Here is a 22445-nt window from a genome sequence, read left to right on the forward strand (position 1 = left end):
ACTATTTTTTCCTCATTGTATATCCTTGCCTCGTTTGTTATGTTAATAGCTTAATTGGAGAGTAAGGACATGTAATATCATCCTTCAGCTAGGAAATCACCCCCACCACAGCGTCAGTCAAGGTACTGCTAAGGGTAGAATATGAAGCCTGTCCAGCAGTAACAAGGACCACCCTCCACCCTCCAACCCCAACCCCAGTCAACACCCCCAAGCCCACCCACTTAGGTGCAAACGACGCTGAACGGGGTCCCTTGATTTTACCTCCACCTGGAAGTAACACCTTCTGCTGCCAGAGCAGTGCTGACAAAGCCAGCTAAAACACAAGGTTTAAATAAAAGCCAGAGTCTCATGACACAAAATGTCCAGGATTCAATCAAGAATGACTTGCCATGCTATGAATGAGGAAGATCTCAAACTGAAAATAGACAGTCAACAGACTCCAACACAGAGATGACAAAGACGTTACAATTATTAGACAAAGATTTTAAAGTAGCCATGGTAAAAATCCATCAACAAGCAATTACAAACATGTTTGGAACAAAAGCAATAACTGAAATGCAAAGCCCAGTGGAGGGACCCGACAGCGGAGCAGAAATGACAGAGGCAAAAACACAGGATGACAGAGCAACAGAAATTACCCAGTCTGAAACAAGACGGAAAACAGGCTGGAAAAAAAAACAAGCAGAGCCTCATACCTGTGGAACTATAACAAAAGATCTAATATTCACCTCATCAGGTTGCTGGGAACAGAAGAGAAAGGGGAAGAGTTGAAAAGTATTTGATAAGATAATGGTTGGAAACGTCTCACATCTTGCAAGAGGGTTAAATCTACAGATTCAATAAGATAAAGCGAAGAGTTAGTTGTTCAGTCAAGCCCACCAGGCTCCTCTGTCCATGGGATTTCCCAGGCAAGAATACTGGAGTGGGCTGCCATTCCCTTCTCGAGGCAGTTTTCCTGACCCAGGGGTTGAACCCGGGTCTCCTGCATTGCAGGCAGATTCTTTACCATCTGAGCCACCAGATGCTACTGAACTGAACTGAAGTCACTCAGTCGTGTCCGACTCTCTGTGACCCCATGGACTGTAGCCTACTAGGTGAACTCCAAATAGGATACACCAAAGTAATTCTCATCAAAGGGCATCATAATTAAACTTCTAAGCACTGAAGAAAAAGTAAAAAATATGGAACGTAGCCAGAAAATCATGCACACTACCTATAGGGGGAAGCAATTTGAATGAAGACAGATTTTTTTTTGTCAGAGACCGTGAAGACCAGGAGGAAGTGGCCCAATATTTTTCACATGCTGAAAGAAATCAACTGTCAATAGAGAATCCTGTACTCGGCGAAAATATCCCTCAAGGATGAGATGAAAATCAAGACATCCAAAGATGAACAAAATTTAAAATTCGTCACCAGCACAGGTACCCAAAGAGAATGGCTAAATTAAGTTCTCTGAACACAAAATAAATGATAATAGAAGGAATCTTGGAATTTCAGTAAAGAAGAAAGAACATGGGAAGCAATATTTGGGTATATACAACAGGTTTAACTTCTCTTAAATTTTCTAAATTATGACTGATGTTTAAAGCAAAAATTATAACACTGTCTGGTATGGTTCTAACTGAAGTGTATGCAGACAGAAGATTTAAGACTATTATATTGCAAATGAAAAAGGGTAAAGGAACATGAGGTAAGAGTTAAAATGACACACCAGTAGACTAAGATAAATTGCATACACACCATGTAAAAACTAAAGCAGCCACTTAAAGGACAAAGATTGGCAGAGTGAATTAGAAAACATAAGATGCTATATGGTGCTTACAAGAAACTCACATTAAAAATAATGATATATTCAGGTTGAAAATAAAAGGAAGGAAAAATATATATCATGATAATATTAATCAAAAGAAAGCAAGAACGTCTATATAAATATTGAAGTGAACTTTACAACAAGGATAACTGCAGCAACAGAGAGGGACATTACAGAATGACAAAACTGTCCATCCACCCAGAGGACATGGCAATTATAAATTAGTGTGCCACAGACAAAAGAGCTGGGAAATATGTGAAGCAAAACTGATAGATCTGGAAGGAGCTGTAACAATCCAAAATCTACTCACTCTAGGTGGGGACTTCATCATCCCTCCCTCGACAACTGACAAAACAACTGGACAGGAAAAAACAGTGCAAATATGGAAGAAAACACCACCATGAGACAGTAGGGTCTCATTGATATTTATAGAACATTCCGCCCAGTGTCAGCAGAATATACCTTCTTTTCAAGTACTCACAGAACACACACCAAAATAGACCCTGGGCTATTAAACAAGCCTCAGCAAATTGAAAAGCACTGAAATGCTACAGAACACATTCTCCAACCACTGAAGAATCAAACTAGAAATCAATAACAGAATGCCAAAAGAAGTATCTCCAAACACTTGGAAACTGAACTATAGGTATTTATGTAACACATGAGTCAAAGAGGATGCTTCAAAGGAAACATAAAAGGTATATTCAACTGAGTGAAAGCAAAAACAAAACATATCAAAATTTGAAGGAAACAAAATTTAAAGCAGAAGCAAGAAGTAGAAGGGAAATTGGCAGCACCAAGGGCATACACTAGAAAAGAGGAAGGTCTCATAACAATAATCTAAATTATAAATAAACCTAAATAAATAAAACCAAAGCAAGAAAATAAAGGTAAGAGCAGAAATCAGTGAACCTGAAGACAGGAAAAAAACAATAGAGAAAGAGACAAAGAATTGGTTCTTTGGGAAAAAAATCAGTAACTTAACAAACCTTAAACAAGCTGCTCAAAGAAAATAAAAGACAACTTTCCAACACCAGAAATCAATACTGCAGACATCAAAAGCATAATAAGAGAATAACTCTACACCTGGGTCTGACAACTTAGACAAAAAACTCCACAAATCATTATAATTCACTCAATATGAAATATATAATTTGAATAAGTAACCTTATAAGTAATTTCAAAAATTGAATTCATGATTTTAAAAGTCCTAAAAAGGGGATCTCCAAGCCCAAATAGTTTTCCTGAGAATTCTACCAAATATATAAAGAAGATTTAAAAGCAATTCTATACAATTTCCTTGAAAAAAGAGAGGGGGGAAGAAACATGTCTCAATTCATTACATGAAACTAGTATTACTCTAATACCAAAATTTATAAATTGCTAAAATGCAAACCTCTATACATTAAAAAATAAAGAAAAAAGATAAATAAACATGAAAATAATTGACATAAACAAGTATAAGAAAAGAAAGTTATAGAGCAATATCTCTCATGGATATAGACACAAAAAAATTGTTAAAGACAGATTGGTGGTTTAGTCATGAAGTCATGGCCAACTCTTGTGACCCCATAGACTGTAGCCCACCAGGCTCCTCTGTCCATAGGACTTCCCACACAAGAATACTGGAGTGGGTTGCCATTTCCTTCTCCATAAGATAGATTAGCATATAGAATTCAGCAATATACAAGAAGAATTAAACAAGTATGTCCAACTGAGATTTATCTGAGGATGCAACACTGGTTCAACATTCAAAAATGAATCAAGGTAATATGCAATATTAACACTAAAGAAGAAATATCACATGACTCAGTTTAATCAATGCAGTAAAATGATTTGACCCAATTCAACACTTGCTCACGAGAAAAATACTCAGCAAAACAGGAATAGAGGCAAACTTTCTCAACCTATGAAAAACTTAACAGCTAACATCATCCTTAATGATGAAAGAATGAAGTTTTTCCTTACCAAGCTCAGGAAAAGGCAGATAGCCCCTCTCCCCACTCTTATTCAGCATAGTGCTGGAAGCTCTACCCAGTGTAATAAAGCAAGAAAAGGAAATACCGATATACAAGTAAGAAAGGAAACTGTGTGACTGTCTACCCCAAAAACTGAATAAGAAAAAACTATTAATATACAGAACAATTTGAATAAATCTTTAGAAAATTATGCCACATGAAAAAAGCCCATCTTAAATTCCATACTATGCAATCCCATTGGTATAACTTTCATTGGAAGGACTGATGCTGAAGCTGCCAATACTGTGGTCACCTGATGCGAAGAGCCTACTCATGGAAAAAGACCCTGATGCTGGGAAAGACTGAGGGTAAGAGGAGAAGGGGGCAACAGGGGAGGAGATGGTTGGATGGCATCACCGACTCATTGGACATGAGTTTGAGCCAACTCCAGGAGACAGTGAAAGACCAGGAAGCCCATGCAGACCATGGGGTCCCAAAGAGTCAGACACGACTTGGCAACTGAACAACATCCTTGAAGTGAAAAAATGGTAGAAATGAACTACAGCTTCATGGATGTTGGGGATGAGGGAGGGGGAAGACTGGGAGAGTTGGGTGTGGGTACAGAACAGCGACCTGAGGGAGCTCTGTGCTGACGCTAATGGTCTGCATCCTGCCTGGATCAGTGTTGACATGCTGTTTGTGATACTGACTACAGTTTTAATAGAGATACCATAAGCAAAACTGGTACACAAGTTCTCTCTGTATTAGTTTTTATAACTGAATGTTCATCTATAGTCATCTTAAAATAAAAAAGTTTATTTTTAAAAAAAGGAAAATATGTAACTACATAGCACACGCCTAGATAAAAGACCAAATTTTGCCTAAGGAATATTTTTGTCCTAATTGATGTGCAGACTTTGTACAAGATAAGTCACAATCCCTTAAAATTTACCTTATAAACTGATAAAATGTAAAACCTCTTTATATTAAAAATGCATACAATTAAGAGAGAAACAAAATATTTAAAACATTCAAACAAATAAGAAACACTCTAAATGCCCCAGTATATCAACAGGTAAAAATATGGACAGCATACAATAGAGAAACGCACCTGGTCTATAAATAAACATTATGAGATATTAACTATCCCTAGTTATCAAAGAAACATGAAATAAGACAATATTTCACATATCTTAAGTGTCTAGCAAAGCCCTGACCAAACTGTGAACCTTCCTGCTCCACCTGGAATCCGATTTGCTACATCATTTTTCCTCAGTAATCTAAATGAATTCATAACTACTCTTTCTGAATATATCCATTAGGATAATTTACAAGACACTGTACTTCCCTTGACTTCTTGGCATAGAACTTCCTAATTTGTCTTCTTGGTCTTCCTTAGAATAACACTAGGATATTAGTTGGATACTTTCTAATTCTCAAGACTCTTCACCTGGAGTGAACAATGGAGTTTAGGAAAAGGGTTGAAACCCAAACCTCAGCAAGGTTGCAGGTGTTTGTAAGAAATGATAGCTCCATGGGCACACTCCATAGCTCTCTCAGCACTGGGTGTGACATTCAGGAGCTTATGGCTGGTACCCATCAGCTATAGGCCTGTATATACAAAGACAGGGTCCCTCTCAGGTCCCCAAATTTTGTGGGTTTTTAAAAAATATTTACATATTTATTTGGCTGCACCTAGGTCTTAGTTGTGACAGGTGGGATCTAGTTCCCTAACCAGGGATCGAACCTGGGCCCATTGTATTGGGAGCATGGAGTCTTAGCCACTGGACCACCAGGGAAGTCCCAGGTCTCCAAATTTTGAATGTGCTTTGTGGTTCTATTTTTGTTCCTAAGATGTATCTCCACTTGTCTTGATCAGTTTAGGCTGCTAAAACAGAACATCGTGGGGCTTCCGTGATAGCTCAGTTGGTAAAGAATCTGCCTGCAATGCAGAAGACCCCGGTTTGATTCCTGGTTGGGAAGATACGCTGCAGAAGGGACAGGCTACCCTTCTGTATTCTTGGGCTTCCCTGGTGGATCAGCTGGTGAAGAATCTGCCTGCAATATGGAAGACCTGGGTTCGATCCCAACCAGAACATCATGGTGTGTGCTAAGTCACTTCAGTCATGTCTAACTCTTTGTGACCCCATGGACTGTAGCCCACGGCTCCTCTGTCCGTGGAATTCTCCACGCAAGAATACTGGAGATGGTTGCCATGCCCTCCTCCAGGGGATCTTCCAGACCCAGGGATCAAACTTGCATCTCTTACTTCTCCTGCATTGGTGGGTGGGTTCTTAACCACTAGCATCACCTGGGAAGTACCTGCGAACACTGTAGAGTGGGTACTTAAACAACAAACATTTATTTCTCACAGCTCTGGAGGTTAGGAAGTAGAAGATTGAGGTGTAAGCCAACTCAGTGTCTGGTGAGGGTCCACTTCCTGGTTTGCACCTTCTTGCTGTTATCCTCACATTACTGCTTAGAAGGGCAGCAATCCCATTCATGAGGGCTCCACCCTCATGACCTAATTACCTCCCAAAGATCCCACCTCCAAATACCATCCCATTGAGAAATGAGAATTCAACAAATATTCAGTCTGTCGCACCCTTAGATTGAGTTGCTACCAGACTGCACGAAGTTTTCCTCTTAGTCCATGACAAGCATGGAGAAAAATTTTTAAAGGTATTAGACCTTTTTGCCTGAGGCTGGCACAGATGGAGACACTTACATGCCATGAGCTTCAAGGCTCTCAATCCAAGTCAAGCCACCCTGACCCACACGGAATCCCTGATCTTCCACCTCTACTGATGTCACACTGTCAAGGTTAGAAGGTCAGATTCAGATGTAGACGATTCCCAGATTCCTTAGAATTCTAAGTCCACCAGTGGCAGCAGTGAGAGACCTAGTCCCCCTCTGCCAGGACCTGGACCGCAGCCTGCATCTCTTCTTCCTTCATCTGCATTGGCTCCATCCTGTGCTGCAAGGGACCTTATGAATGTCCATGTGGACACTCAAGCCACCCATGTCTGTACTCTCCCCATGAGTAGCCAATCTTTGGTCATGGTTCCTTGGGTATAGGAGTAGGGGTAGGCACGTCAGCTTTGTCTTCTGCTCTTTGGGAGCACGGGCCCAGGAAGTGCTTGGGCAAAGAATTCTGAGATCCTAGTGCCCAGAGATGGTCACTGTATGAACAGATCTTCTTAGCCCAAAGACCCCGCCCCATCAGAAGGAGTTCAACTAAGAGAGTGAAGCTCTCAGAAGTGCAAGCCCACTGCAAGGACTCCTCTTGTCAGATCTAGGGGTGATTTTGAAATTCAGACTGTTGACTATTTAACAATGTACAAGCAGCCTGATTGGTTTCATCCCCATCCATACCCAAAATGGTCTAAATGAATCACTGTACACATTCAGTCTTTATCTTCTCAGTATCTTTGGCAGTCATTGGGGAAAGTGAGATAGACCTGGAAGATCTGGTGGAGACGCCGTTTCTTTCTTTTATGTTTGGAAGAAGGGTGGGGTAGTGGGGTGATAAAAGAGGTCTGAGGTTCAGATGTGGAACATGACTCTGTTCTTGGCTTCTGTCGCAAGATGATGGAACGCACAACACTGCTGAGATGGTAATGAAAGTGTTTCTCTTTTATTTATGCTCCATCTCTATTCTAAAAGTATGAGACCGCATTATGGTTCAATTTATTACACTTCATTTTGCCTTTCTTAGCTTTTGTCATTATGCAATCTTTCACACGTGGCATTTCATTTCATTCCAGTATGATAGGTTGCCTTCAAGAGTACTGATTTCTAATATCTGATTCAGTAATAACTTAACATATGCCTTGCATAAATAGATACTTAATACTTTTTAGGTATCAGGTACAGTGTTACAGGCTGGGACTATAACAGTAAACAAGACAGACTGCTTCTGTCCTAATTAAATTTACAGTCTAGTGGGGGAAACAGACCAAGGAAAAAAGGGGGAAAATCATCCATTTTAACAAGTAGCTCTGAGGAGGGACATAACACAAAAGACTGAAATGCAGAATAAATAGTGGGATTGTTGGAGCTATTTCAGGCCTTGGCTCCAAGAAAGATTCTCTTTTAAAGAGGCTTTTTCTGACCTTTTTAATAAAACTAGCAATCATTCCTCTCCAGCACTTCTTATTTCCTTCTCATCTTTATTTTTTCATGCATACACACATATAATTCACTTACTTATTTTGGTTTCTCTCTCTCTGCTTTATGTAAGTTCTATGAAGTCAAGGACTATTGCCTTTCTATAATGATGGTTGTCTTTGTTTTTTTCTTCTGGGATTAGAAGGTGTCTGGCACAGAGTAGGAGTTCAATAAATATTTGTTGGATGAATGAATGAATGAAGCAGTCAGGAAATGACTTTTGGAGAAAGAAACATTTAAACTGAGGCCTAAAAATGGATCTAGTCATGCAGGGTGGTGGGCTAGATAGGAGCAGGAGGAGGAGACCTTTCCAGATAGAGAAAACAGCAGATGCAAAGATCCTGAGGTATGAACGAGGTTAGCACTAAGGGAATGAAGGAGGCCCACATGTTGGAAGCATGTGTTGGGCAGCGGATGGAGCAAAGTTTGGAAACACAGGCATGGCAGGTCTGTGGTGTGTTTCCAGACCAAGGTAAAGACTGTTTTTTGGTTTTCTTTTTACTTTTTATGTTGGAGTATAGTTGATTTTGTGTTAGTTTCAGTTATACATATGCAGAACCAGAGATCAAATTGCCAATACCCACTGAATCATTGAAAAAGCAAGAGTTCCAAAAAAACATCTACTTCTGCTTTATTGACTATGCCCAAGCCTTTGACTGTGTGGATCACAACAAACTATGGGAAATTCTTCAAGAGATGGGAATACCAGACCACCTTACCTGTCTCCTGAGAAACCTGTATACAGGTCAAAATGCAACAATTAGAACTGGACATGGAACAACAGACTGTTTCCAAGTCGGGAAAGGAGTACGTCAAGGCTGCATATTATCACCCTGCTTATTTAACTTATATGCAGAGTACATCATGTGAAATGCCGGGCTGGATGAATACAAGCTGGAATCAAGATTTCGGGGAGAAATATCAATAACCTCAGATATGCAGATACCACCACCCTTATGGCAGAAAACAAAGAAGAACTAAACAGCCTCTTGATGAAAGTAAAAGAGGAGAGTGAAAAAGTTGGCTTTTTCAGCATTCAGAAAACTAAGATCATGGCATCTGGTCCCATCATTTCATGGCAAATAGATGGGGAAACAATGAAAACAGTGAGATACTTTATTTGGGGGGGGGGCTCCAAAATCACTGTAGATGGTGACTGCAGCCATGAAATTAAAAGACGCTTGCTCCTTGGAAGAAAAGCTATGACCAACCCAGACAGCATATTAAAAAGCAGAGACATTACTTTGCCAACAAATGTCCATCTAGTCAAAGCTATGGTTTTCCAGTAGTCATGTATGGATGTGAGAGTTGGACTAAGAAAGCTGAGTGCCGAAGAATTGATGCTTTTGAACTGTGTTTTGGAGAAGACTCTGGAGAGTCCCTTGGACTGTAAGGAGATCAAACCAGTCCATCCTAAAGGAAATCTGTCCTGAATACTCATTGGAAGGACTGATGCTGAAGCTGAAACTCCAATACTTTGGCCACCTGATGTGAAGAACTGACTCATTTGCAAAGACCCTGATGCTGGGAAAGACTGAAGGCAGGAGGAGAAGGGGAGGACAGAGGAGAGATGGTTGGATGGCATCACCAACTCGATGGACATGGGTTTGGATGGACTCCGGGAGTTGGTGATGGACAGGGAGGCCTGGCGTGATGCGGTTCATGGGGTTGCAAAGAGTCGGACACGACTGAGCAACTGAACTGATATGTATGCATCTTTTCATGTGCACACTGCTATATACAAAATGGACAACCACCAAGGACCTACTGTATAGGACAGGGAACTCTGCTCAATGTTATGTAACAAACTAATTTGGAAAAGAATTTGAAAAAAGACTGGGTTTTATTGTCAATATTCTGGGAAGAAATATATGCAAGACACTAATATAATAACCTGATTTGGGTTTAAATGCAGTCTTAAACAGACTTCCCAGGTGATGCTAGTGGTAAAGGTTTCACCTACCAATGCAGGAGACACAGGGGCCGAGGTTTCAATCCCTGGGTTGAGAAGGTCCCATGGAGGAGGGCGTGGCAACTCACTCCCATATTCTTGCCTGGAGAATTCCATGGACAGAGGAGCCTGGTGGGCAACAGTTCATAAGGTCGCAAAGAGTTGGACACAACTGAAGTAGCTTAGCATGCATGCATGATCTTAAACACTCTTGCTTCCATGTAAAACAACTACTGGAGGAAGACGAAAGTGTAATCAGAGAGACGAGTTATGAGACTATTGTAACCACCATGATAATATGAGTCAATATTCATTGAGCACTTACACTTCTCTGGCACTGGTCTAAGGATTTTACATATTATTACACATAGGTAAAATTAAAGCTTAATTGATAGATTCTCTCTTCCAATAATTTTTATTAAACTTCACTCTTCCATATAACCTACTTTAGTATAAAACAAGATATAGCAAATTTTTCATTAAAGTTACTACATCAGCATTGACTAGGGTTCCAAAGAGTACACCATGATCTTAACATAACCTTCATCTTAAAAAAACAACTGAGAAATGTTTCCATAGATATTTAAGAACTACAAGTGATCCTGCAACATTTGAAACTGGTCTTTGGAGGATAACAGTAATCCAGCCATCTGTGAGAAAACTTGGTTTAGGGGATATTCTAAAGCTGGGGATTCAGTTGAGAAATGAGGAAGGTAATCTAGCTTTGAGGATGATGAAGTCTAGATGAGCATGACTGCAGTGGGAAATATGCAAAGAAGATAAAGGCAAGAAAAAAAAAAAGGAAACAATCTGAATATGTGGGAAGCTGGAGAGAGTGAATTTAAAGATGTCTTTGAAGCTGAGAAGAGGGATATGGTGGACACCATTGATCCCCACCAGAACTCTTTTATGTGAAACTACATCGATTCCCCGACTGCGTTGGGTGTGGTCCACTAAGAACCACAGTTTTACTCTTGCCTGGAGCAATGCCCTCAAGGACTGCCCACAGCAGAGACATGGGAGCTGCCCCACTCTCAACTCCAGGGATGTTACATCCTCACTCCAGGGGCAGCTGATGCTAATGACCGACTGATGGGGAACCTCAAGGTTCCAAATATGGAAACTCTGGACAACTCAGAGAAGCCATTCAGGCTTCAGAGCTCCCTGAAGAACCTGGCTGAGACTAGATGCCAGCCGTACCCACATCTCTGCCTTACCTTCTGCCCCCACCCTATCTGTTTCCCTCACTTTCTTACAGATTTCTCCAGGGAGCATTTGCTCAATAAATCACTTACATGAGAATGCCCATCTTAGGCTCTGCTTCTATGCTTCCTGACCTCAGGGACAGGAGGAGGGAAAGACAGGAGGAGGGGCAACGGGCAGAGAAGGGGACAGACAAGGGAAGGGAAGAACAGAGTGTGAATTTGGACTTGATCAATAGATCCTACCAGTCTTTTCCCCAACAGAGTCTGAGTCCTGCTGGAACATCCTTCACACCGGATAGACAGGATGACAGCTGGAGAGGGACACTGTGAGATACTGAAGAAGGAAGGCGTGTTTCAAGAACATTTGATCCCAATTTGACTTTCTAATATCAGTTCTTTAACTCGAGAGCCAGATACCCACTGAACTCATCCTCAATGCCTTCTCCTGAGTGACCCAAAAGTTTAAATCGAAGAACTTTTCAAACCGAGAGTTGGAAGGCCAGTGAGCACCTTAGGGGTCAGCGAAACCGCCCCAACAATTTTTCACGTGTTTTATTTTTGGCACAACTCGATTTAACTCATTTTGCAAGCGCTCTTCCCTTCAGTGTCTAAGCCCTTGGGTATTTCAAAGGAAATTTAATCCATATGTTTCTGATTCATTTACATTTTAAGTCATAAAAATGTTATTTTTATAAGAGCTGTTTGATATCCAAGAAACTTTCTGAGCCTTTTTTTTCAGTCTCTTTAAAGTCTTGTTGGTCGGAGCCAGGGAGCAGACATGGTGTATGATGCATCACCCGAAAATGTGATCCAGACAGACGCAACCATAGGCTGACCTCAGAGCCACGCTTGCCCCATCAGCCAAAAATATAATGGCAACGGGATGATCAACAAAGTTGGTCTGGACACCAGAGAATCCTTGAGAAACACACGGGAAGCCAATGGTAAATGATAATAAAGATTAAAGTGGAATTCGTTAGTGTGTCATTGATGTGTTTGGGCATAAAATGACCAGACTATCAGACATTACAGCAAGCTATCATTCCTGGCAGCTTCCAGGAAGATCTGCAGACTTACTGGACCAAGTCCCACATCACCACCCAAATACTTTCCGTGAAGAAAATCATGCCTTTTCTCAGCACTGTGTGTAACAACAAAACATCAAAATAACAACATCCAAGGGGCTTAAGGTAATTAATTGCATATTTTTACTACAGAGGACTAGGCAGTGATTATAAGGATGACATAAACGTACATTTCATGATATACCAAGATGTCCGTAACACGTCGCTAAATGAGAACTAGGGTAACAAACCTACACGTGGTCATTAGGACCACATGTTTTGTTAAATCTATGGCTGATTCATATCAATGTATGACAAAACCCACTGAAATGTTGTGAAGTAATTAGCCTCCAACTAATAAAAAAAAAAAAGAAAGAAAAAGTTTTATTTAAAAAAAGAAAAAAGATATCTAAAATGTGTTTATATATAGGTACATTACAATGGGAATGATGTTTGGTTGGTAGGTTTGGGATGTTTTCCTTTTGTTTGCTTGGTTATATTTCCTTTAACTTTTCTACAATTCGCACTGCGTGGCTTAAAAAAAAAAAAAAAAAAAGACTTTTGTCCACACCTAAAAAATTGTAGTAGTATTCCTGTAATATGGTAAGAGAGTATTGCCCTCTTTCTCCTCACTTCAGATCCTCAAGAACAATAGTGCGTGGGGTCCAAGCCGGAGGGGGTGCCAAGGCGACCACTGGATGATGGAATCGTCTGAGAGTTGATGGAATGCAATTGTTCAGCTGGAATGGCTGAATCTATGGTGACCACGCTTTCAGAACCCCAAATTGGTCACACAATCTAACATGCGGGGGGCGCACGACAGGATAGATTATTTTACATCAGAACGGTTCTCAAAATTCTGGGACAGACGGTTGTTCTGGCTACAGGGCACGTTCCTTCAGAAAGGAAGAAAAAATCCTGACAGGTAATCTAAGGCACACCCCGAAGGAAAAACTACTGGCTGGTAATTTGTAAAACTGTAGCTGCTGAGCCTCAGTGTCCTCTGAACAAGAAGGACTCTTCTGATTCGCCCCCGTGCAAATACAGAGAGCACTTCACATCCAAAGCACTATCCCCTTTCACATCTGTCGGCATCTGGTCAGTTGCTGTTCAAAGCCCTGCTTGTACAAAACGTGCTATGGTTGCAAATATTAACCATTCGTAAATTCTCCCCAAACCTGTAAAACAAAGGCTTTCTCCTGAAAAGCCAGTCTCTCTGATATCATCAGCACCCGGTTTACTCTCTTCTTTACACCATCCCCACCAATCGCAGGGCTGGTTCTGAATCACAAGTCATTTTCTCTTCTGTTCAGCTGGCCTCATAAGCGCCGCTTTGATCATAAAGACAGGATAAAGCAGAACAGACCCATCCTTTTCTGAGGCTCCCATTAGTAGAGAAAAGTTAAATAGTCCTTAATGCTTTCATTGTTTTAAAAAAATTTGAATCCACAGACTTCCACTCAAAGGGAATAGGGTGAGTGGAAAATTCAATTAATTATCATAGAAAATCAAGTTATTTCAAAACCCTGGAAAGACTTCCTGCTTTGACATTCTGTGATGATTCTATTTAAATATATTGTATTCTCACCTTCTGGAATGGCTGCATTCATTTTCAATAAGCATTAACTTTGAAGCTCAAAAATGATGAAAAGTTTAACCAGTTGGCCTATCATGGTTAATCATACTCTGCTACCCATCTGCTATACTCACAGGAATATGAGCTCTCAGTTCCAGGTCCTGTGGGACAGTTCTCAAAGGCTGGCCAACCTCTCCTCCAAAAGCCAGCATTTTCTTTAAAAGTTCACAGGGCCTTGGTTATAGATGGATGTCATGGAGAGATAATGTCCACTCCAAATGAGTCCTACATCAATTAACCTAAGAAGTTCATCCCATAGCAAAACAATAGGATGCTTTCTTGATCCCCTGATCTGAGAAAAGTGTGTGTGTGTGAGAGAGAGAGAGAGATAGAGTAGGGGGGGGGGGTGGAGAAGGAGGGAAAGAGGACAGGAGAGAAAGAGAAAGAAATTGATTTGGTTTTTTAGGTCTGCCCTGAGGATTCTACTGTTGTCATTGTACCAAGGGTTTTGGATACAAATATCACCAAATCAGTGGCAACCAGCATTAGAGCTGGTATGAAATACTGTCACACATTGGAGGTGCCTAGTAAATAATAATCTCATCATATTAACTCATGATTCACTCATTCATTCTACAGCTAACTCAGGAACCCAGTAAAATGGGACACGAAATCTCTGCTTTCAAGGAATACACACACCAGCATTTGGACAAACAAACTCAGGGTGGAACATATGTAACAATGACGGTTGCACTTGGTACTATGAGAGGGAAGGTAACTTTCCCAGAAAAGCTGGCACTCGAGTTGCTTCTCTTTTTCTTTTTTCAGCCATGCCCGCGGCTTGCAGGATCTCACTGTTCCCTGATCAGGGATCATACCTGGGCCATGGCAGCGAAAGCACAGAATCCTAACCACTAGGTCGCCAGGGAACTCCCGAGATAAGTTTTAAGAGGAGAATTAGGAGTTAGTCAAGTCAAGGGTGGGGGGCACAAGAAGAATCTGTGCAAACACTGGAAATGAATGGGTGAATGGATTTTTTTTTTTTGTTGGCGTTTTTTGGTCGGTGGGTATCATTTGGTCAGTCCACAAAGAGTTGGACACGACGATGCAACCCACACTTTGACTTCACTTTTCAGTGCATCCGAGCATCTGGCACTCGTGTGAGTGCTTAGTCGCTCAGCTGTGTTTGACTCTTGCGACCCTGTGAACCGTAGCCCGCCAAGCTCCTCTGTCCACAGTGACTCTCCAGCCAAGAATACTGGAATGGGTTGCCACGCTCTCCTCCAGGCGGTCTTCTCAACCCAGAGATCAAACCCACGCCTCCCGCATTGCAGGCGGACTCTTCACCATCTGAGCCACCAGAAGCCTTTGGTGCATGTTAATTCCGTTTCCATTCCCTTTTCTCGGGAGTAGGGGTCTGAACAGTGGAAATGGGATAGTGAACTCACCAGCTTGAAAGCACTGCCCATGCACAAGGAATGCTGATTTTTGCTTAGTTGGCCTCCTATAAGTCAGCCAAGCCAGACTCAGTCTGATCATGTTCCTTTTTACCAGCTGGAGAAAAAGTAGTATTTAGTTATAGCTCTTGGGTGCCAGGAGAGAGCTAGTGTTCACTGTTCCATTTACACCTGCAGCGAAGCTTGTAGAAAAGAATAGAATTGTTATTAAAAAAAAAAAAAAAAAAAAACTCCCCTGGCAGCAAAGACACTTACAGTTAATGAGCTAATAAATATTGTCAAGTGACCTTTCTCTTGCCAAGTATTAAATAGTAAAGAGGGAGGAAGGGAAGGATGAGAACCGTGTGTTTGTTAGAGCTTAGATTCTGGGCTTCTTCTGGCCAACTGTCATTACTACTGACCATATTTTAGGCGTGTGGGTCCACTCATTCCCCAAGCTGCCTGACACTGCGAGTTCTCTATGGCAGAGACCTCTTTCTTCCAGGCTGACATCTGATGGACTGCACAGCGTTTCTTCTCATCTAATGGACCTTTGCATGTTTACTTCTCTTTCTGCTGCCAGAGTGGAGGATGGGGGTGAGGTCCCTGCTGCAAAATTAGCCATTTTCAGCCTCATTTCCAAGTCTCATTTTCCTCCAGACATTGTTATGAACACTTGCTCTTTTTTTTTTTCAAATTTATTTATTTTAATTGGAGGCTAACTACTTAACATTATTGTGGTGGTTTTTGCCATACATCAACATGAATCAGCCATGGGTGTACATGCGTCCACCATCCTGAACCCCACCTTCCACCTCCCTCCCCACCCTATTCCTCTGGGTTGTCTCAGAGCACCAGCTTTGGGTGCTCTGCTTCATGCATCAAATCTGCACTGGTCATCTATTTTACATATGGTAATACACATGTTTCAATGCTATTCTCTCATATTGTTCCACCCTCAGCTTCTCCCACGTAGTCCTAAAGTCTGTTCTTTACATCTGTGTCTCTTCTGCTGTCTTTCATAAAGGGTCATCATTACTGTCCTTCTAAATTCCATATATATGCATTAATATACTGTATTGCTGTTTTTCTTTCTGACTTACTTCACTCTGTAAAATAGGCTCCAGTTTCATCCACCTCATTAAAACTAACTCAAATGTGTTCTTTTTTATAGGTGAGTAATGTTCCATTGTATATGCACCACAACTTCTTTATCCATTCATCTGCGTATGGACATCTAGGTTGCTTCCATGTCCTAGCCATTGTAAACAGTGCTTCAATGAACACTGGGGTACATGTGTCTCAATTCTAGTTCCCTCAATGTGAACATTTGTTCTTAATGCACGCATGCTAAGTTGCTTCAGTCCTGTCAGACTCTTTGCAACCCTATGGACTAGAGCCTGCCTGGCTGCTCTGTCCATGGGACTGTCCAGGCAAGAATAGTGGAGTGGGCTGCCATGCCACTCTCCAGATTATTCTTAATAATCTGCTCCAAAACTACGTGAATTTAGAACTTTCAATCCTAATACATCATTCCAGATACCTTGGTTCTTCCAATTCCATTTATGTCTGTATGTATCCCAGGCGGCACTAGTGGTAAAGAACCTGCCTGCCAATGCAGGAGACATAAGAGATGCAGGTTCGACCCCTGAGTTGGGAAGATCCCCTGGAGAAGCAAATGGCAACCTACTTCAGTATTCTTGCCTGGAGAATCCCATGGACAACTGGCAGGCTACAGTCCATAAGGTCGCATAGAGTTGGACATGACTGAAGTGACTTACCACGAATGTATGCATATATGTATGTATTATGTATTCATGTACATATGCATGTGTATGTATGTACTTTTGGTAGCATAATGATTCAGATTCTATCTTCCAATCACTGTGACTATCCTGAGAACAAAATCCAAACTTCTCACTCTGGTTCTAGGAAGCCCTCCATGTTCTGCCTTCTGACGTACACACTCCCTCTCACTCACACCTTCCTAACTTGCCACCTCCCTTCTGTTCCTCAAACATATCAGGCGTTTTCTCTCTCAGGACCTCCACACTCCCTGTTTCCTGCACTTGAATTCTCTCCTCCCTGATCTGCGTCCTTCCTGACCTTCAATCCTCAATCTTCATACAAATTCCTCAGGCTAATCTTTCCCAACCTGCTCTCCAAAGTGACCATTCAGCCTCTTGCCACACCCCCTAAATTCAAATTTTTTTTTTTTGTCTAGTTCCATCAAAAGTATCTCAATCATTTTTTTACTTGCTTATTTTCTTTTTTGAGAATCTGCATCTGTTTTAACTTTTATGTGCCCTTCCCCTAGAGCAGTTCCTGGCACAAAGAAAGGGCTCAGTTAATATTCATGAAATAAAGTAATGAATGATGACCTGCCTTCTTATGTGGGGCTCCGTGATATTCCCCAATCCTCCCTACTATCAATTTTTTGGTGAAATTCTGTGATGTCTGGCAGTCAGCAGTTTGGAAAGGAGCAGAGGTTTCTATGTCAACATGGGTCTGGTTGTATCCTGAGAACAACCTGGTTTCCTGGAGCACCGGGTGACCAGGATGAACCAGGAGGCCTCCATTTGTACCAGCATGAGAACACGGGTTACAGCCCTCATAGGAAATAAATAGCAAAATTATGGAAAGTGGCTGGCAGCAGAGAACCTGACATGATGCCTCGAAGCTCTGAAGGGGAAAAAAAGTCAAAACTGTTGAAAAAGTCTACATTTTAATTGGCATGTCACATATCTCCCCCAAGCAACACTCGTTTGAGAAGAACGACAAAAAATCTTCCAACATTTTTTAGAGCTGAATACCAAATATGCAGTGGGCCAAATTCTCACTCTCTGTACACATTCAAAATGCATGTGCGTGAGGCACCGTACCTGGAAGTGAAACAGCCACAGCAGAAAAGATAAACATGCACATCTCTTACTTACGGTTGTATTTACACTTGTAGCTTTCAGGCACCTATTTGATTTTAATGTATATGTCCTTGTTAGGAGTCATCAGCAGCTGGTGAAATGGACTCAGCCTCATGTCTTGATTTTAAAGTATAGCATGTCATTATTTAAAGTGGATAACCAGCAAGATCCCATTGTATAGCACAGGGAACTCTGCTCAGCCTTATGTGGCAGCCTGGATAGGAGGGGAGTTTGAAGAATGGATACTGTATATGTATGGCTGAGTGCCTCTGTTGTCCACCTGGAACTATCATAACATTGTTAATCCGCTATACTGCAACATAAAATAAAAGCTTAAAACAGAAGAAAAAAAGGTACATCATGTCAGGCAAAAGAAATGGTAGAAATATTTTTGTCCTCTTTGTTTTTTTTCCAACACATTAAAACAAAGATTCCAGAGAGCTTACATGACTCCCCCAAAGTTCTAGAAGTCCAGAGCTGAGACAAAGTGGAACACATGCTATAGAAATGTAAACGCACATTAATTTACACATTAGCATATTTAAAGTGAAACTCCAAACTCAAGCCAGTAATTTTGAAATAGAAACATGCAATTCAATTAATGGAGGGACTTTCTCTACCTCATGTATTAATTTATTCTGGGACACAGAATTAGGATGTACACTCATATATACAATACATCACATGCACAGGACATTCTGACCTTGATTTGAAACTTGATAGTTACTAAGCTGCAACACTAGCCAAGTCATTCTCTTCTTCTGTGACTTGGTTTCCAACCTGAGAATTAATGAGTGGTAGTAAAGCACTTTAACAGAACTAAGAACCACACACAGTGCTATCTTAATGTACACCTCTTCAAAGGACTAGTGGAAAGTTACAAATGGAAAAATGCTGAGGTGGCATGTATCTCCCACCCACTTTTTTCGTAGCTCAGTTTTCTAAGAAACACTGGCATTATTTACAAAAAGTATGAACGATCAAGACGGTATAAAAAATGCCAAGTTGCTTAAGCAGAGGCATTTTAACTGCACAGATGGCTGGAAAGATCAAAGGCCGCATACATAAAGTCATTTTTTTGAATTCCACGAAGACATATAGCGAACTCGAATCAGTCTAATTTGAAAAGTTGTAAATGCTCAATGATAGCTGCTGTGATCCTAAGAAGTGAGAAGGAGGGGAAAGGGAGGAAAAGAAAGTAAAAGAAAAAAGTAAAAAAATGAAGTAGCCCACTCCACAAACCAAGGCAATTAAAGAGACATCTTCTGAGAATGGAAAATGAAGCCAAAAGATGAGCTCTTGAAGCTAAAGTAGGTGACCATGATATCTGGCTTCTAGAAGCTGGACACTGAGATCACCCACTACTGGTGGCAACACCAGACTTCTTATATAGAAGTGACTTAGGAGCAGCCATCCTGCTGAAAGCAGCGGCTAGGAGCTTCTCTGGAAGCGGCATTTGCACAGAAAGCATAATCCCTTTACAGTAAATTACATCTTTATGTGGATGGGCTTAGGGCACTGATAAAAAATGGGGCATAGAGAGGGATCAGAAACACCCTTCACATACAGGCAACTCTTCCTTTAGACCTGCCACTGCGTTTTGAATACACATGTACCCCCCTGTATACTCTTCATGGTGGAGAAACCACAGACAGTGCAGGAACAGTGAGATGAAGCAAGACTCCTGTCTTCTCAGAGCTAGAAGGGGCCTCAGACATCATCCAGTCTGTGATCTGCAGGACATACGAGGGGGTGAACCAAGTGCTGACAGCTACTGAATCTGGGTGACAGGAAGGTGGGGGGTTTGTTACAGCATGTTCACTAATCTATGTATATCTTTTTTTTTTTTTTTTTTAGAAACGGTTTATTTTCCATTTTGGTGGAAGTCTGTTGAAGAACAGCTTACGACCACTCCGTGGTGGTTCCTACCCATTCAGTGGCCTGAGCGGTGGGAGCTGCAGACCAGTCTTCGGTGGAAGGCTGAGCACTCCAGTCTTCCGTGGGGAACTGCTGAATCGGCGCGGGAGGTACCCGCACGCCCTCGGACCAGTCTGCCACCTCGGGCTGAGTGGCGGTGAACTCTGGGGCTGGAGCAGTCCACTCTCCCTGAAACTCCTCCTTGGTCACAGCCTTCTCAGCTGCTGCCTGCTCTTCTTTCTCAATCTCTTCAGGATCTCTGTAGAAGTAGAGATCCGGCATGACCTCCCATGGGTGTTCTCGGGAGATGGTGCCACGCATGTGCAGAACCTCCCGGGCGAGCATCCACCACATGAGACCCACTGAGTGCGCTCCCTTGTTGTTGCATGGGATGGCGATGTCCACGTAGCACAGAGGAGAGTCTGTGTTACACAGCAGTGGTGGGCAGGTTAACGTAAGAGGCTTCTGTGAGGGGCTGGTGGTCAGCCCTGGGATCGGTAACCACCAGAAGCCTTGGCTCCCTGAACGCGGCCTGGATCTGGTTAGTGAAGGTTCCCGGAGTGAAGCGGCCAGCGATGGGAGTGGCTCCAGTGGCAGCCGCAAACTTGAGCACAGCTCGCTGGCCAGTATTCCTGGAGGATATGACACTGACATCAGCCGGGTTTTCAATGGCGACAATGGCCCGTGCGGCCAACAGAAGCTTCTCCCAGGTTCTCTTCAGATTTATGATGTAGATGCCATCACTTTTCCTTTTGTAGATGTACTGTTCCATTTGGAAGTCAAGGTTGGTGCCACCTAAGTGGGTTCCTGCTGCAAGGAATTTGAGGACATCCTCCTCCTTCATTTGCAGGACATCAAGGGCTCCGGACATTGTGAAAGCTTCCCTTTAAGTTACGATGGGAATCGAGAACAACGCCGTATGGACCCCTCTCAGGGCGGCGCCGAAAAGCTATGTATATCTTTATATGTCATAATAAAAGTGAATGAAGGAAAGGAGGGTGATGGAGAGAAGAAAGGAAGGAAGGATGTCATAATAAAAGTGAATGAAGGAAAGGAGGGTGATGGAGAGAAGAAAGGAAGGAAGGAATGGAGGGGGAGAGGGAAGAATGAAGCAAGGGAGGGAAGAAAGCGAGAAAGAAAGAATAGAGAAAATGAAAAAATAAAGAGAGAAAAAAAGTGAAGAGGGAGGAAGGGAGAGAGGAAGCCAGCTTCAAGTCTTGTGGAAGGGAAACACTGGCAGTTCCCCCCTAAACCAAGGATGAAGCATGCCACAGCAGGAGACTCCACACTCTGCATATCTATGCAAACCCGGACCCACACTTTGACCCTACGTTTAACACGGGTCTCTTACTTTGGCAGAAACCTGTCCCACCAACTGCCTCAGCTCTTGGGAAGCAGGAGAGGTTCAGCAGGGAGGGGCTGGATCTGTCCAGAGGCAGAAAATCCGACGTGAAACCAACATGCCCCATGCGTGCTCAGCCCTCGGCCCAGCCTCACTGTGCCACTCGAGAGGCCAGCCCAGCACATCTGCCTCCCAGCTGCAGGGCTCCACACAACCAGACGGCCGCTTAGTTTATGGATTTGGGTTGCAATCCTCGTATAGACTCTTTTATTTCTTGAAAATCCTTCAGTACTCGGCAGTCCTAGAAAGGCATGCCAGTTCTTCGTATGCCAAATTAATCACCTGCCATTTCAGATGCCAAGTCCAGAAAGTGTTTAGAAGGAGAGTTAAGAGAACTTGACTTGGTGAGGAGACGGAGTTAGCTCTTTGTGTCAAACTGAAATGAGAAGACAGACCTCCTCCTATTCCAACCCAGGTGTTGTTTTTTTCCTCTGCTGTTGAGCCCTACAATGGCTGAAAACCCACTGGGAACGTTGGTGAGATCCCTTGAAACTAATTTTATATAGCAGTAGCAGTAATGTTAGTCACTCAGTCATGTCCAACTCTTTGCAAACCAGTGGACTGTAGCCCGCCAGCCTCCTCTGTCCATGGGATTCTCCAGGCAAGAACACTGGAGTGGGTTGCCATTCCCTTCTCTAGGGGATCTTCCCGACCCAGGGATTGAACTGGGGTCTCCTGCATTGCAGGCAGATTCTTTACCGTCTGAGCCACCAGGGAAGCCAATTTTACATAAGGTCTAAACAATTCACTGAAAGGTTACTAAGAGTCTGCGAGGTGCCAAGTACCATGCTATGTGCTGGAAATAAGATACAAATGACCCCAAGAAGGTCAGAGTCAAGTGGGTAAGATTACAAAAGAAGTCAGCAATGATAATCCACTGTGACATATGTGATGAGGTGTTTACACGAGCGGACTCACATGAAGACAGAAAGAAAAGGCTACAAAGAGGATGTGGCATTTGAGTTGAGTCTGGAGGGATGACTAGGCGGCACCTACTGATCTGAGCCCATCACTTCATGGCAAATAGATGGGGAA

The 22445-nt window shown here is 42.3% G+C and overlaps 1 protein-coding gene and 1 long non-coding RNA gene across 2 annotated transcripts in view; both read right to left on the bottom strand.

The window, feature by feature from the left end:
• The window catches only part of LOC133050424 (uncharacterized), a 107595-nt gene that overhangs the window by 66024 nt on the left and 19126 nt on the right, over window positions 1-22445 (bottom strand). The window lies entirely within an intron of this gene.
• Window positions 19929-20951, bottom strand: LOC133050428 (small ribosomal subunit protein uS2-like). The gene is given in 2 exon segments (XM_061134582.1): window positions 19929-20447; window positions 20449-20951. Coding segments are annotated over 2 exon segments (885 nt in total). The 5' UTR covers window positions 20880-20951; the 3' UTR covers window positions 19929-19993.

Source organism: Dama dama, chromosome 32 (assembly GCF_033118175.1).
Source record: "Dama dama isolate Ldn47 chromosome 32, ASM3311817v1, whole genome shotgun sequence".
Lineage (NCBI taxonomy): Eukaryota > Metazoa > Chordata > Mammalia > Artiodactyla > Cervidae > Dama > Dama dama.